The 17,223-nt window shown below is 48.4% G+C and overlaps 1 protein-coding gene across 2 annotated transcripts in view; it reads left to right on the top strand.

Annotated features, from left to right (window-relative positions):
- CCDC63 (coiled-coil domain containing 63) overlaps positions 1-17,223 on the top strand; it is a 33,921-nt gene that overhangs the window by 7,006 nt on the left and 9,692 nt on the right. Inside the window, exons 5-8 of one of the 2 annotated variants that reach the window (XM_070516757.1) lie at positions 6,020-6,139; positions 9,676-9,857; positions 11,146-11,327; positions 12,061-12,691. In XM_070516757.1, coding sequence (XP_070372858.1) covers positions 6,020-6,139; positions 9,676-9,857; positions 11,146-11,327; positions 12,061-12,548 — 972 coding nt within the window. In that variant the 3' untranslated portion in view covers positions 12,549-12,691. Of the gene's footprint in view, positions 1-6,019; positions 6,140-9,675; positions 9,858-11,145; positions 11,328-12,060; positions 12,692-17,223 lie in introns of those variants that run through there. The other variant, XM_014858674.3, reaches the window with a different exon arrangement.

A 17,223-nucleotide genomic window follows, 5' to 3' on the forward strand; every position in this document is an offset into this window, starting at 1 on the left:
TTAGGTTTCTTTGTTCTATTTCCGTGAAGAATGTCATTGGGATTCTGATTGGGATTGCACTGAATCTGTAGATTACTTTGGGTAATATGGACATTTTAACTATGTTTATTCTTCCAATCCATGTGTGTGGAATATCCTTCTTTGTGTCTTCTTAGATTTTTTTCAATAATGTCTTATAGTTTTCATTGTATAGGTCTTTCACCTCCTTGGTTAAATTTATTCCTAGATATTTTATTATTTTTGTTACAATTGTAAACTGGTTTGTATTCTTGAGTTCTCTTTCTGTTAGTTCATTGTTAGAGTATAGAAGTGCAACTGATTTATTTTTGGAGGAAGATTAGCCTGAGATAACATCCGCCACCAATCCTCCTCTTTTTGATGAGGAAGATTGGCCCTGAGCTCACATCTGTGCCCATCTTCCTCTACCTTCTATGTGGGATGCCTGCCACAGCATGGCTTGATAAGCAGTGCCTGGGTTCGTGCCTGGGATCCGAATCAGTGAACGCTGGGCCGCCGAAGCAGAGCCCACAAACTTAACCACTGTGCCACCGGGCCAGCCCCAAAATGCAACTGATTATTGTAAGTTGGTTTTGTACCCTGCAACTTTGCTGTAGTTGTTGATTATTTCTAATAGTTTTCTGATGGATTCTTTAGGGTTTTCTATATGTAGAATCATGGCATCTGCAAACAGTGAGAATTTCACTTCTTCCTTGCCAATTTGGATTTCTTTTATGTCTTTTTCTTGCCTAATTGTTCTGGCCCAAACCTCCAGAATTATGTTGAATAAGAGTGGTGAGAGTGGACATCCTCGTCTTGTTCCTGTTCTCAGAGGGATGGCGTTCAGTTTTTCCCCAGTGAGTAGGATGTTGGCTGTGGGTTTGTCATATATGGCCTTTATTATGTTGAGGCACTTTCCTTCTACACCCATTTTATTGAGAGTTTTTATCATAAATAGATGCTGTATCTTGTCAAATGCTTTCTCTGCATCCATTGAGATGATCATGGGGATTTTATTCCTCATTTTGTGAATGTGGTGTATCACGTTGATGGATTTACGGATGTTGAACCATCCCTGCATCCCTGGAATGAATCCCACTTGATCATGGTGTGTGATCCTTTTAATGTATTGCTGTATTCAGTTTGCTAGTATTTTGTTGAGGATTTTTGCATCTATGATCATCATTGATACTGGGATTTAATTTTGCTTGTGTTGTCCTTGTCTGGCTTTGGGATCAGGGTGATGTTGGCCTCATAGAATAAGTCAGGAAGTGTTCCGTCTTCTTCAATTTTTTGGAATAGTTTGAGAAGGATAGGTATTAAATCTTCCTTGAATGTTTGGTAGAATTCTGCAGAGAAGCTGTCTGGTCCTGGACTTTTATTTTTTGGGAGGTTTTTGATTACTGTTTCAATCTCTTTACTTGTCATTGGTCTATTCAGATTCTTCTTGTTTCAGTTTTGAGAGGTTCTATGAGTCTAAGAATTTATCCATTTCTTCTAGGTTGTCCAGTTTGTTGGCATCTATTTTCATAATATTCTCTTATAATCGTTTGTATTTCTGTGGTATCTGTGGTAATTTCTCCTCTTACATTTCTAATTTTACTTATTTGAGGCTTCCTTCTCTTTTTCTTAGAGACTCTGGCTAAGGGTTTGTCAATTTTGTTTATCTTCTCAAAGAACCAGTCCTTAGTTTCATTGATCCTTTCTACTGTTTTTTTTTTTTAGTTTCTATTTCACTTATTTCTGCTTTAATTTTTATTATTCCCTCCTTCTGCTGACTTTGGGCTTTGTTCTTCTTTTTCTAATTCTGTTAGGTGTAGTTTAAGATTGCTTATCTGAGATTTTTCTTGTTTGTTGAGGTCGGCCTGTATTGCTATGAATTTCCCTCTTAGGACCACTTTTGCTGCATCCCGTATGAGTTGGTGTGGTGTATTTTCATTTTCATTTTCATTTGTCTCCAGATATTTTTCGATTTCTCCTTTAATTTTGTCATTGATCCAGTGGTTGTTCAGTAGCATGTTGTTTAGTCTCCACATATTTGTCACTTTCCCAGCGTCTTTCTTGTAGTTGATTTCTAGTTTCATAGTATTCTAGTCAGAAAAGATGCTTGATATGATTTCAATCTTCTTACATTTATTGAGGCTTGCCTTGTTTCCCAACATGTGGTCTATCCCTGAGAATGTTCCCTGTGCACTTGAGAAGAATGTGTGTTCTGCTGTTTTTGGATGGAGTGTTCTATATATGTCCATTAAGTCCATCTGGTCTATTTTTTTGTTTAATTCTGCTGTTTCCTTGTTGACTTTCTGTCTGGATGACCTATCCATTGATGGAAGTGGAGGGTTGAGGTCCCCTACTATTGTTGTGTTGCTGTTAATGTCTCCTTTAGGTTTGTTAATAGTTGCTTTGTGTGCTTTGGTGTTCCTGTGCTGGATGCATAGATATTTGTGTGTTATGTCCTCTTGATGGAATGTCCCTTTTATGATTATATACTGCCCCTCTTTGTCTCTCATTGCCTTTTTTATCTTGAACTCTGCTTTGTCTGATTAAGTATGGCAACACCTGCTTTCTTTTGTTGCCATTAGCTTGGAGTATCGTCTTCCATCCCTTCACTCTGAGCCTGTGTTTGTCTTTAGAGCTGAGATGTGTTTCCTGGAAGCAGCATATTGTTGGGTCTTGTTTTTTAATCCAACCAGCTGCTCTGTGTCTTCTGATTGGGGAATTCAATCCATTTACATTTAGAGTGATTATTGATATATGGGGGCCTAATGCTGCCGTTTTATCACTGATTTTCTGTTTATTCTATGTTTCCCTTGTTTCTCATGCTGTGTATTTCTCACTGCCAATTCAGTTTGGTAGCTCTCTATGACAGTTTTCTCAGTTTTCTCTTTATTTGTCATTTGTTTCTCTGGTCTGATTTTTGTTCAGGGGTTACTGTGAACTTTGAATAGAAGATCTCATAGATGAGATAGTCCCTTTTCTGATAGCCTCTTATCTTCCTGGCCTAAGCAGCTTCCATCCCTTTCCTCTTCCCCGTCTAAGTTATCATTGTCACAACTTATTCCATTTTGTGTTGTGACATTGTGATTAAAATGAAGTGATTATCGTTATTTTTGATGCTTTCCTTCCCTTTATCTTTAATGTTATAATGTGTCTATTTATCTCCTTACTCACGCCTTTGGAAACATTTTCTCTTTTTTGTTTCAGGTGTGAGGGCCTTCTTGAGCATTTCTTGGTCAGGGGCGGGGGGTGGTCTTGTGGTGATGAACTCCTTCAGCTTTTGTTTATCTGGGAAAGCTTTTATTTCTCCATTGTATCTGGAGGATAGTTTCACTGGATAGAATATTCTTGGCTGAAGGCTTTTGTCTTTCAGTATTTTGAATATATCCTTCCACTCTCTCCTAGTCTGTAAGGGGTCTGCTGAGAAATCCACTGAAAGCCTGATGGGGGTTCCTTTGTAGGTTATTTTCTTCTGCCTTGCTGCCCTTAATGTTTTTTCTTTGTCATTTACTTTTGCCAGTTTTACTGATATATGCCTCGGAGAAGGTCTTTTTGCATTGATGCAGTTAGGAGTTCTGTTGTCTTCATGTACTTATAAGTGCAGTTCTCTCCCCAGGTTTGGGAAGTTCTCAGCTGTTTCTGTGACCAAGCTCTCTGCTCCTTTCTCCCTCTCTTCTTCCCCTGAAATACCTATAATCCTTATGTTGCTCTTCCTAATTGAGTTGGATATTTCTTGGAGGATTTTTTCATTTCTTTTTAGTCTTAGTTCTCTCTTCTCCTATTTCTATATTGCTGAAGCATTTCTGTTTTTCTCTCCTCTAAATTACTTATTCTGTCCTCCATGATGTCACCTCTGTTTTTTTAAGGATTCTAGATTGTTTTTTTCTCATTCATTATATTCTTCATCTCCAGCATTTATGTTTGTTTGTGATTTTTTTAAGTTTCTTTGGTGAAGAATTCCCTCTGCTCATTAATTTTATTCCTGAGTTCACTGAATTGTCTTTCTGAGTTTTCTCGTGACCTGTTGAGTTTATATATGATGGCTATTTTGAATTCTCTGTTATTTAGCCTGTAAATTTCTGTGACTTCAGGATTTGTTTCTGGATGCTTGTCATTTTCCTTCTGGTCTGGAGTGTTAACACACTTCTTCTTGATATTTGATGGGGTGGACTTTTGCTGTTTCATAGTGGTAGTATCTTGTTGCAGATTCCACCTGCTACTGCTGTGGGGGCGGGAGCTGTGTTTTCTGAGCCCACTGCCTCCCCTGGCAGCTGTGCCCATCTGTTGGAAGCTGTGACCATAGGGCTGTCTGCGTCTGGCTGCCGCTGACTCACACACGCAGGTTCAGGGCCCCCTGCCCTGGCCGACCGGCCGAGCTGCTGCACCAGGCGGGATGGGGGCAGGGGCTGCCTCCTTTCCTGCCCGCGCTCCTGCTCTGCACTCACTGGCAGGCCGCCGGGGCTGCTCAGCTTGGTGGGGGCACGTGTGTGGAGACTGAGCCACCAGTGTGGAGCATTCCTGTGGGCTGAGAAGCAGCTTTGAGAGTGAAAGCATTCCCATGGAGTGCCACCTTTCCCCCCGTCTCCTCTCAGAGTCGTGCGCAGGCTGCTGTGTGAGGTCCTGTGCCCTAGATCCCTGCCGCTGGGGAGGGAGAGGTGATCTGCTCACCTCCTTCCACTGCCTCCCAGGGGTCCAGCACCCCCCCCCTTCAGATGGATGGCTGAGTGGATCTCTCTGTCTGTTGTGTTGTGTGGATCTCCTCTGTTGGTCAATTGACGTCCTTTTCATTGTATCTTAGGGGAGAGAGACCAAGGCAACAGCTCACCCCGCCATGATGCTTCAATTATTTTTAACAATCTTTTGATGTTAGAATCACTTTAAATGTACAAAAATGTTGCGAAGATAATGTAGAGTGTTCCCATATATCTTCCACCCAGTTTCCCCCGTGAACATCTTGCTTTGCTGTGGGACGTTTGTCAAAACTAAGACATTAACATTGATACAATACCCTTAGGTAGTTCATTTAATGGACTTTTCCCAGATTTAAACGGTTTTCCCATTAACTGTTCCAGGGTGCGGTCCGGGGCGGCACATGACATTTAGGATATTTAGCTCTGACTTAGCAAGAAGGCCTCTGGATGTAGGTGTCCTCAGCGTTGTTCCACCTGCCTTAGGAGATTGTGGCAGCCATGCGTCCTCCTGCGCCTCAGCCCTGCGTCCTTCCATCTCGGCTCGGTCTGCAGGCCTCGCGGGAAGAGGTGCCTGCGGTGCTTCCTCTGCAAGGCCACCCTTGGCCCCTCCCTCCGTGAAGACCTGGCTCCGTCAGTGGCCATCCTTACTGCTCTCATCTTCACACTCTCTTTCTACAAGATGTCCTTCTCTTGTCTCTTTTATCTCAAAAAAAAAAATCTAAAAACCAAACATAAGCAGAACAAACACTCCTGTGGTTCTGAGTTACTGCCAGCTCCTCCCCCTTCTGGAAGTGTCTAGAAGGAGTTGTCTGAATTCCCTGTCTCCCTTTCCAGGGTGGGCACTGTCTGCACTACCGCTCCCAGTGATGGAAGCAATGTCTCCTCCACCAGAACTGCCCTCTCCAGGGTCAGCAACGACCTTGGCCTATCCAAACCCAGCCTGGCATCTTGTGACCCAACCATTAAGTGCCCCTATCATTGCCAGACCCCAAAAATACTCCACGTGACCACAGGGGGCACCCAGGGGGACAATGCTATTTCTGTTGGAAGCCAAGGCTTTAGAGTAAGGTCGAATTTATGCTCCCAGGTGAATGAAATTTACAGGCACAAGTGAAAGCAAAAACTCTAAATTGCCTCATTTTACCCCAAACCACCTAAGACTAAGTTGAATTGAATGTGCATCCAAGAAAGAAATTAAAATTCCATTATTAGAAAAAGAAAGAACACTCCAGTGTTTGTTTCAGCACATCTGAGTTACTGAACTGTAAATTTGCACCTATACAGATATTAACACAGCTGGGGTTTTTTTTCCTCTCTCTCTCTTTTTTTTTCAGATTGTTCAGATGGAAAAGAAAATTATAAACCAAAAACAGATCTTCACAAAAGTGCAGGAGTCCAATAACCCTCGGAAATTGCAAAAACAGATCCACATTTTGGAAACCCGTTTGAATCTCGTATGTAAGGTGTTCTCTGCAGCTTTGCTCACGGCTCTGCCTGCCTTGCTCAGCGAGGAGCTGTCTGCGGAGCTGTTGGCGGCGTTCACCCCGTTCCTCTGGTTGACTTGGGAGAAGGGGAACTCAGGGTGCACAGCCGGGCCGGGCAGCCCTTTAGACACACCAGCCACCCTGCTCCACCCACTCTGTTCACCCGCTTGTTGGCCCGTTTTTGCCCACGGTGCCTTTCTCCATCTTGCTCCCTGCACCTTAGCACAGGCTGTTGTCCCCCCGCCCTCCGGGGATGCCTATTCTTAGTTCCTTGCCTCAAAAACTTCTGCTTATTTTCAAGAAGCGGCTCAAAGGTTACCCTTCACAGGCAGAGGTAGTGAGGACTCTCTCCCCCACGGCAGTCTACTCACGCCTCTGTTGGAGCTAACGCCTTTGGGTTACTGTTGATGTTCTCTCTAAGAAATGCTAGGCATAGACACGTGTAACTTGATAGAGAGAAAAGTCGTGTTTCCTGATCACCTTAAATTTACAGTGACTTTGGCGTTAGGCAGGATCCTCTAAATTGCAAACTGGCTTAAGCAAGAAAAGGGGAATGTATTAGTTATAGAATTGAAAAATTCAGGAAAAGTAGGGCCTTCAGGCATAGCTGAATCCAGGTGCTCCAAACATGTCTTTAGGATGCTTTCTCTATCCATCTCTCCTCTGGGTAGAGATGACTTCATTCTTGGGTAGACCCCAGTGTCAACAAAGGCCAGCGGAAAGGAGCATCTCTTTCCTAATTGTTTAATCACAGTCCCAGGGAGGGTTCCCACTGCGCCAGCTTGGGTCATGTGCCCATCCCCAAACCAATCACTGTGGTCAGAAGAATGGAATACATGGCCTTGAGTCACGTGACTACCCTTGGACCACCCTCCTCCACATGTCAGGGGAGGGCAGCGCTATACACTGTGTGGGCTGACTGTCGGGGAGAAGCGGTTCCCCTGGAAAAGCAAAGAGAAGGGGAGAAGAAACGCTGGGCAGGTGCAAACACATCCCAGTCTGGGTGTGAAACTGCAGCCCCCACCACACGAGCCGAGAGGGGGCGAGTGAATGGATGTGGAGGGAAGCCTGTCACTGCCTCACTGCACAAAGCTCTTAGCAGCCCCAAAACTCCCACCACCAGGCGCGGTCGAAGCTGGTAGGTCCTGATCTCTGTCTGCCTCCCCTGGTAGCCTGGGAGTGGCCCGAGGGCAGAGTGCTATCTTTTTAACAGCCACGCGCAGTGACTTGCAGCCACGCCTCAGAATGCCTAGGATGCGTGTTAGGATGCAGATTCCTGGGCTGCCTGCAGATTCACTGCATCCGAACCCCCGGGCTTAGAGTGGCACCAGCACTATGTCAACAACCCTGGAGGTCCCCTTGGTTAAGAGTCACTAATGCCTGGCACAGTGCGAGGCTCAGAGCAGGTACTGAGCAAACATCTGCTGATGGACGGACTGAATGCATAAATGCACAATTCAAGGATGGCTTATCTGTAGAGGTTCGCGTTTCTGCTCTGTTCAGATTTTCCATTTCTTCTTGAGTCATTTCAGTGGTTTGTTTCTTTCTAGGAGTTCTTCCCTTTCATCTAAGTTATCCTAATTTGTTGTTGTACAGTTTCCTTACAATTTTTTTTATTTCTGTAAGGTCTATAGTAATGTCTCCTCTTTCATGTCTGAGAAATGTCCCTTTTTGCATTGCAAACTGGTCCCCTCTTCCCTCCCTCCCTGACCAGGTCTGGCTGTGTCTTTTAGTAGATTAGGTAGCCATCTCTAAAGGTTATTTCGGGGTCCCAGAATACCCCATGACCCTAAAGACTCCTCCACCCACACAGTGAGGCCTGACAGTCCTCCCCGTGGGTCAGACCTTTATCCCACAATCAGAGGATGGGTCGCATGCCAACAGTCCTGGAGTAAAATTCACACTAAAGTGCAAATGGCTGATAACTAATATCTTCCTAAGAGTGAGTGGAGGACACAGAAGTAGAATAAGAATGCTGTGCTCCTGGGCTCCCCTCCCTCGTGTGGGGGCTCCTGAGGCAGTCCACAGGGGAACCCAGGGCCAGGGTGGCAAGCAAAGAGCCAGAGGCACAAGATTTAAAGAGACGCTCACTCCAGGCTGTGGAAATGCAGGGTCGGCCTGATGCAGTGAGCGCCTCCTTAAATTTTGTGCCCTAGCTGCCTCACTTGCCTTACCCCGATCTTGGCCCTGCAGAAGCCTATGGTTTCTAGAACATGCTTTGAAAACCCCTGATCAGATCCACTCCCTTACTCTTAGGAATATTTTTTTGTAGTTATTTCTTTTCTGTGTCTATGGGAGCACTTTACCTTTTTTTTAAAAAAGTTTTTTATTAAGACAGAAAAGTTGACTGAATAAAAAATAAAACCCACATACCTATCACTTAGATTTAATAATTATTAACATTTTGCTGTATTTGTTTCACCTTTTTTTCCCCTGAAATATTTTAAGGTAAGGTACAGACGTTGTAACATTTCACCCCTAAATACTTCAGTCTGCCTCTCTAAAAATCAAACGTTTTCCACAAGACCATCATCATGCCTTACAAAATTAATCCTATTTCCTTAACATTGCCCGGATTCATATTTCTCTAGCTGGCGCCCAAGTGTCTTTTAAAGTTGGAGCCAGTCAAGGTTCACGTCATTGTCAGCTCTCCTAAGTTTCCTTAATGACAACAGTGGTTCTCAGTCAGGGGCTATTTTGCTCCCAAAGGGACATTGTCTCCAAAAGGAGATGACTTTGGTGGTCGCAACTGGGTTGGGGAGTGTGCTTCTGGCGTCTAGAGAGTAGAGACCAAAGATGGTTCTTTAACATGCTACAAAGAACCGGACAGCCCCCACCACAAAGAATCACCCAGCCCAGGGGCTGGCCTCGTGGTGTTGCAGTTAAGTTTGCATGCTCCACTTTGGAGGCCCAGGGTTTGCAGGTTCAGATCCCAGGCACGGACCTGCACACCACTCATCAAGCCACGCTGTGGCAGTGTACCACACACAAAATAGAGGAAGATGGGCACAGATGTTAGCTCAGCAACAATCTTCCTCACCAAAAAAAAAAAAGAGACACAGAATCACCCAGCCTGAAATGCCAGTAGTGCTGAGCTTGAGAAGTCCTGCTCTAAAATACCCCTGTCCAAACTTTTTTCATGCCACCAACTTGCCGAGGACTCCAAGTCAGTTGTCCTGTAGAAAGTCCTACCCTCTGCATTTGGCTGATTGTTTCTTTGTGGTGCCATTTACCTTGTTCCTCTTTCCCCTGTAATTGCTAAAAACTGGAAATTAGGTATAAGAGTAGTTGAGAAATCTGAAATCCAGGAAAATAGAACTTGCCACAGACTACTTAGCTAGTTGGTGGCCAACTTGAGCCTCTCACCCAGTGCTCCAGCTGCTGTTCTGTCTGTGGGCCTGGGGTGGGAGGTAGGGGGAAGACCTTCCAACCCTCTGGCTGCCTTCCGGAAGCTTCTCTCATGCCCCAGGAGCGAGCCCTGTACTGAAGCACAGCCCTCCCCACAGATCACCGTTCACTTTGACAAGATGCTGACCACCAACGCTCACCTCCGGAAGGAGATCGAGGACCTGCGGTTCGAGAAGGCTGCTTACGACCACGTCTACCAGCAGCTCCATCGGCGCCTGTTGATGCAGAAGAAAACCATGAATGTGGCCATTGAGCAGTCTGCTCAGGCCTACGAGCAGAGGTGTGTGGGGGGCAGATCCTGGGTAGAGATGTCTCTCAGCCCCCCGCTAAGCATCTGGGGTCATACTCTGGGCCACCTCTGTGCCCGCTGCTTGTTGAGGAACCTTAAGTCATCATCATGATGACTGAGCACTGACCGTGTGCTGGGTGTGATACTGGGGCTCTGGGTGCTATTCCAACCCTCACAACTGCCCTAGGAGTCGTCATGCCCATTTTACAGGCCAGGATATGGGTGCTTAGAGATGCCAGAATGCCCAGCTGAGATCCAGCGGATGTGGTGGAGCTGAGAGTCCAGCCTCTCTCGAGTACCGTCTCCTCCAGGTCCCCTGCTTCTAGCCCCAGGGCTCTCTCAGTCTGGATTATCTCCTGCCTTCACACTCACAGGGGCAAAAGGCATATAGTTGGGCTGTGAAGAGCACAGGTTTTGGAGTCAGAAAGATCTGGGTTTGAATCCTGGCTCCATCTCTACTACACTGTTGTAGGACCTCTTTGGGTGATAGTGAAAATTAAATAATAAATGTATATAAAGGAGTGACTGGAACATAGTAATTGGCAAGTTATGATGGTGATGGTGATGGCAGTGGTGATGGTGGTGATGGTGATGATGATGGTGATGGTGATGATGGTGATGATGATGGTGATGTGTGACAGTGATGATGATGGTAGTAATGATGATGATGGTGATGATGATGGTGGTGGTGATGATGGTGATGATGTTGGTGATGATGATGGTGATGGTGATGATGGTGATGATGATGGTGATGGTGATGATGATGGTGGTGGTGATGAAGCTGTAGGTGATGATGATGGTGGTGGTGATGAAGCTGTAGGTGATGAAGATGGTGGTGGTGATGAAGCTGTAGGTGATGATGATGGTGATGGTGATGATGGTGATGATGATGGTGATGATGATGTGTGATAGTGATGATGATGGTCGTGGTGATGAAGCTGTAGGTGATGATGGTGGTGGTGGTGATGATGGTGATGATGTGTGACAGTGATGATGATGGTAGTAATGATGATGATGATGGTGGTAGTGATGGTAGTAATGATGATGATGGTGATGATGTTGATGGTGATGATGATGATGACAGAAAAATCATTTCCTGGGAGTGTCTAAAGCCAGTAGCTGCTGTCATTAAGGTAAGGAGGGTTGTTCCTCCACCCCCAGAAACCTCCATGATTAAAAGAAGAGATGGCCATTGGCAGTAAGTCCCTCTGGACTGGCAGGGGGAGGGGAGGAGAGGGAGGAGCATGTGGACACTCAGGCTCTGCGTCCCCTCACCCAGGCTGGAAGCCATGGCTCGAATGGCTGCCATGAAGGACCGCCAGCAGAAGGACATCTCGCAGTACAACCTGGAGATCCGAGAACTGGAGCGTCTCTATGCCCATGAGACCAAGCTCAAATCCTTCCTGCTCACCAAGCTGAATGACCGCATCGAGTTCGAGGAGCAGGCCAAAAAGGAGGAAGGTACACTCTCCTGAAGGCAGAGGGGACCAGACCTTAAACCACGCCGAGAAGCTTTAGTTTCATCCCAAGGACAGCGGGGAGCCACAACATGTAAAGGGGTCATGTAGCCAGATTGTGCCTGGAAAGGTCTAGAAAGATCCCTATGATTGCCATGTGGAGGCCCAATCAGAGAAAGACAACTGAGCTCAGGAGAGTTGGGGCCATTGCACGTATCAGGCTAGAGACAACAAGGCTTGGAGAACTTTCTTGCATCTAATTCCTTGCATTTGCCAAGCTCTGAGTCTGCCTAAGGCCCTCTGCCAACAGGGCTTCCTTGACCTTCATCCTGCTCAAGTGTCACCTCCTTAGAGAGGCCTTCCCCGGCCACCAGCTCCCCCGTCACAGCACATGAAGCATCTCCTCCATTGCCCGGGCCACAGTGGTAATTGTTGGATTTCTTTTTCTGTTTACTAGGATATTTCTTTTTCTTTTCTCTTTTTGTCTGATTCCGCCGCTAAAAGCTCCATGGGGCAGGGATTTTCTGTCCGCAGAGCCCAGCATGGTGTCTGGCACATAGCAGATGCTCAATTAGGTATTTGCAAAGCAACTGAGGAGTGCAGCTCCTGCCCCATCTCCTGGGAAGGTCTTCTCCTCCCCAGGGCACGATAATAGCAACATGGAGCCACTCTCTCTGCTGGCGCTGCTCTCAGTGGCTCCTTTTCAGACTCACTGTTGATGCTGCTTCCTTTTCCAGCTCTCAAGGCAAAGAAGCATGGGAAGAAGAACAAGGGTGAGAGTTTCGAGAGCTATGAGGTGGCCCACCTCCGGCTGCTGAAGCTGACCGAGAACGGGAACCTGAACAAGCTCATTGAGGAGTTTCTGGCCAAGGAGGAAAAGAACTTTGCTCGGTTCACGTACGTCACGGAGCTCAACAACGACATGGAGACGATGCACAAGAAGACCGAGAGAATCCAGGTTGGGGCAGCCCTTCCCTCCCCAGGCCTGGGACCCACCCGCTCCCCCAGCAGCCTTTCCCTTGAGATGCTCTGCGGAAAAAAGGGCCTCAAGGACAAATCAGTTTGGGAAGCACTATATTCCCCCACGGTTCCCCTCTACATTTCACCCTTTCTGAAATTGATGTTTGTCTCTCGATTATGTATACACTTAATGTGGTCACCCCCCCGACCCCCAAGAAGTCACATTTATAATCCACGGCATGTTTTACAGTCTGGGCTTCAGTGAGCTACAGCGATAGCCGGATATGACCCATGGCCTGTTTTTGTACAGCCCATAAGCTAAGAATGGTTTTTCCATGTTTAAAGGGTTGTAAGAAAAAAAATAAAAGAGGAATATGCCAGACAGGCCATCTGTGGCCTGCAAAGCTTAAAATATCTGGCCCTTTGCCTTTAGAGCTTGCCAACCCCTGTTAATCACCAGCTTCATAGAACGGAGGAGAGAGGGTCCATTTATCTTGGAGAGACTTGATGTCCATGAGCAGAATCAAGGCTCTGACAAGTCCTGCAGCAAAGCAACCTGTTTACCTTTGTTGAACTCATAATTTCCCAAACTTAATCAGCTCCCTGTGCTACTGACTCCCCAGAACACACACAAACTGCCTTTGGAACCATCTGCACAGGACAGAGGCCAAACTCCTTAGTGTGACACTGCAGCCTCTTCAAGATCTGACCTCAACCTGCTCTTGCAGGCTCAGCTCCCATCATGACCCCCAGTGCACCCTCTGCAGCTGCCAGGCCCAGTGCCACATGCATCTCCCTCCTCCAAGGCTTTCCTTGGGCTGTTCGACACACACACACATGCACACACACACACCCGCCCCCTGCTTTTCTTCTGATGCAATCAATACCTGCAGAAATGTCCCCTCTCTGGGAGTTCATCGCTCCCCCGAGGTCCCTGGGCCCCTTCCTTGTGCAGTGTCACTCTTTCCTGAGTGCAGGTTTGTGGATGCTGGCCACATGTAAGCAGATAGTAGCTAAAACATAAGTGAAACATTTTAATTTCTTAGTGATGAATTAATTTTAATGAGGATTAGGAAAAATATAGCTTCCCGAGCAAACTTGTGATTTTGTGGATATGATGACTTAGGGTGATAATAATAACAGTAAACAAACAATGATAAACATAATAACATTGATCAATTGAAAGAAATCGATTTATTAGGTAACAATAGAGAGTGATAGGTAACAGGACTGGCGGCACATGAAAATGGCAGAAATGGAGGTGTTTGCAAGAGGAGACAGACGGCTCCCCCCAAAATGGGTAAACTGAGGACAGTTTTTAAAAAGGGACTATTTGCAAAGCTCTAAGAAAATTAAGAAGGGAGAGTACAGGACCAGCAAGAGTGGGCTCCAGAAGGGGGTGCGGGGTGGGAGGTGGGAGAGGTTCCTGGAAGGGGGGGGCGGGGGGGGGGCGAGGTGGGGGAGGTGCGTGGAGAAGGCTGTCTCTGCATCCTTCCTGGAGGGGTGTGCCTGGGCCAGTGACCTGCCAGTGGGGTGGGCTCCAGCCCCAGCCTCACTCCCCCCACCCTCTAATCCCCACCCGGCGTCTCCCATTGGCTGGGCCCAAGCAGAGCCCGAGGGCAAGGGAGCCCAGGGGCCGGCCCCTGCAGCCTGGGGCAGGGCAGGTGGGATGGGAGGTGGGAGGATTGGGGCAGTGGGGCAGGCAGAGGATGTCCAGCTCGGTGGGGTGGGGTGGAGGAGAAGCTTGAGACGCCCTCTGTGTCCTTTCTGGAAGGTGCTCTTCCCGAGGGCGGGCCCACGAGCCTGCTCCCTCTGCATCCCAGCGCCCAGGCCAGCCCTGCACCGTGCGAGGCACCAGGAAGCCGCCCCGGGCGAGGACTGACCCTGACCTTGCTGTTCCTCTCTCGAGGGCACTCTCCCCTCCTCCTTTGGCCACACCGCCTGTCTCTGGCATTAAGACAAGCGTCGGTTGAAAGATGGCCTCATCCTGCCCTTTCTGGCCTCAGTCTCCCCATCTGTAGAATGACACATTTGGACGAGGGCCGTAGTTTCCAAACTTTTATAAAAAAGCCATGGAACATTTTTGCTGAAACCGGTTAGGAGGAAACGCTGGTCTTTAAGGCAGACAGCAGGGAGCGGTCCCAGATGAAGGGGGCGGGAGGGGGGGGTGTTTGCAGGGGTGCCCAGGACCTCACCTTTTTGCTTCTTGTGGCATCTCTGCTCACAATGGAGTTCAGGTTTAAAAACAAAGTTAAAAACAGTTAGGATTCTAACATCTGACTTCCCCCCTCGCTGGAAGCTGGGGCCCAAGGTAAACTGCTTGAATCCACCCTTCGTTCTCTTGCCCGGCCTCCTCCACCCCTGCGTGTTTCAATTGATTAGCTGACAACGTTTAAACACTCAGGATATTCCACGCGAAAATCTGCATTTCTGGTTTCTCTTGGAAAGTGAGATCTGACAGCTCCGGCCCGCGGCCCGCGGGAAGCCGAGGGCGCTGCCCGCCGAAACGGGCCGGGCCTCCCTCGGCCGCGCTCCCCGAGACCGGCGGTTCTGATTGGCTCGCGCGTCCCCGGCCCCCCGCGGCCCCCCGCGGCCCGAGGGTGCGGCCCGCTCCCGGCGCCCCGCCCCCGCCCTCTGGCGGCCACCGGCGGCACTGCAGGGACGGCCTCGGAGGCGGGGATGGGCGGGACGGTCCAGGCGGCCCGGGGCGCCGGACTCTGAACTCTCATTCTCGGGGTGGGGGGGGGGGGGCACCTTATGTCCCAGAAGCGGGGTGACGGCGACAAGCCATCGCTGAGGGATGTGGGGACGCCGGTCGGAAACTGACCCGACCGAGAAGTGATTCCTGAGCAGAAGTGGCCTCGATGGTCCCATTTGCGCGACGGTCCCCGCTGCTCCCCTGGCTCCACAGCCCGTCTCTGGCGTTAGGGCGGGAAGGGTGGGCGAGCCCCTGCCCTCTCCGGGTTTCCCCTCGCAGCTTCGCCATCTGTAGGACCATATTTGGACCAGAACAGTAGCTTCTGAGGTCTGTTGTTAAGTTTCAGATCTGCGCCTTTTGGGGCTTAAATAGAGCTGCAAACAGCTATTGAATAAGTCCTGAAAACACTCGTTTCCAGTGGGAAGGCTGAACGTTTTAAAAATCTTATAAGAGAAAGATGTGCTCGTTGTAGAAAATTTGGGAACTACCTAAGGATAGAATTTGTTGCCTAGAGACAATCATTGTTGATATTCTGATATATTTCCCTCCGAATTCTGTGGGGTTTTTTTGGTGATGCTTTTAAAACTTAACACAGTGATTATCATATAGTCTATAAAGTCGTATGTTCTGATTAGAAAAAAGCTCCTTTAGTTGCTTGTTCATCCTGCCAGTATAGACGGAGCCCTAGGATGTGCCAGGCACTGTTCTGGACACTAGTGACGTGCGGGTGAACAAATGGGCCCAAAGACCCGCTCTTGTGGGGCTTCTGCTCTGACAGAGAGAAACGGACAGTAAACAGCAGCCTAGTAAATACGGGAGTTATAGTGTATATTAGAAAGTGAGAAGTGCTATGGATAAGAGATGAGTGGAGCAGGTTAAGAGGGTTCTGGAGCCAAGTGACGGCCCGGGCAGTTGAGAAGTTGAGATCTGAGCAGACATGCAGGTGAGGGAATAATCTGTGCAGATCTCGAGGGGGGGGTGAATGTTCCAGGCAGGGGGAACAGCTAGTGCAAAGGTCCTGAGGCAGGGAAGTGTCAGCAGGCGAGGGGCCAGGAGTGGAGAGAGAGAGAGACGGCAAGGGGAGGAGATGACGTCTGGGAGGCAGGGATGTCGTGGGAGTTGGGAGCATGTTTCTGGAAGAGTTCTTGGAGGTTATTCTGAGAAACAGAGTCTGTGGGAGAGTTCAGAGGAGAGGAGGAGCAAATCGGACCCAGGTTCTCCACGCAACTTGGCGAATACTAAGTGTGAATATAAACCTGGAATCAAGCAGATCCCCTCCCCTGGGCGTAGCGCTGGTTGATCTTTTGGGCAGAGTTCCTTCTGGGCATTTTCTTTTTCCTTTAAAGATCGGAAGGCTCACTTCTTTTAAGTCTTTTTCCAAAATAAAATAATTATGGTTCTGATTGCAGAGATAATGTCTATGCCTGTGGGAAAACGTAATTCAGAGAAACCTAAAGAAAAAGTACCGGTCACCAATATCACCACTTGGACAAAATGCCCATTCAGATTTTGGTGACATTGTTTTATAAAGACAGTGTGTGCTTGCTCTGGCGCACACGCACACACACACACACACCGAGATGCCCGTTTCTAATACCAGGATCATACGAGAGTTCATGCCGTTTTGTAAACTTTTTCTTCCCCGACCACGCCTGCTCGATGCCTCCCCACGTCTTCTTTGTGCTTCTTCATGGCTCCTGGGGACCCTGCAGGCTCCGTGGTAGAATCACAAGATGCTTCTTTAAGACGCAGGTTCCCCAGGCCCCATCCCATCCCCGCAAACCCGGATTCCCTGAGAATGGGCCAGGAATCGGCATGTTCCCGTCTTTTTATTTGAGCCGCTTTTCCCCCATGAGGTGAAGGTACCATGGCTGGTTGAACTGATCCCCCGTCCGTGGACATTTAGGATGTCCCTAACTGGGGGACGTTACAAACAACGACAAAAGGGCCAGCTGCGAGCGGCGGCCTGTGCCCCGTGTCCTGCTGTCTGCACGGCGCCGGTGCCTGGGGGTGGGGTGCTCGTCCGAGGCACCTGCCTTGCGTCCGGACGCCCTGCTTTCGCCCAGGGGTCCTCGGGTCCGGTCCCTGGACCTGCAGCAGTGGCGGCATCTCCGGGGGGCTTGTGAGAAACGCACATGCTCGGGCCCCCGAGCTCCTGGGAAGCTGGGAGCGGCCCCGCAGTGGGTGTTTTCCCGAAGCTCCGGGTGAGTCCGACCTCGGGAGCCCAGCTCTGGAGCTGCCC

The sequence above is a fragment of the Equus asinus genome, chromosome 8, assembly GCF_041296235.1.
Source record: "Equus asinus isolate D_3611 breed Donkey chromosome 8, EquAss-T2T_v2, whole genome shotgun sequence".
NCBI lineage: Eukaryota > Metazoa > Chordata > Mammalia > Perissodactyla > Equidae > Equus > Equus asinus.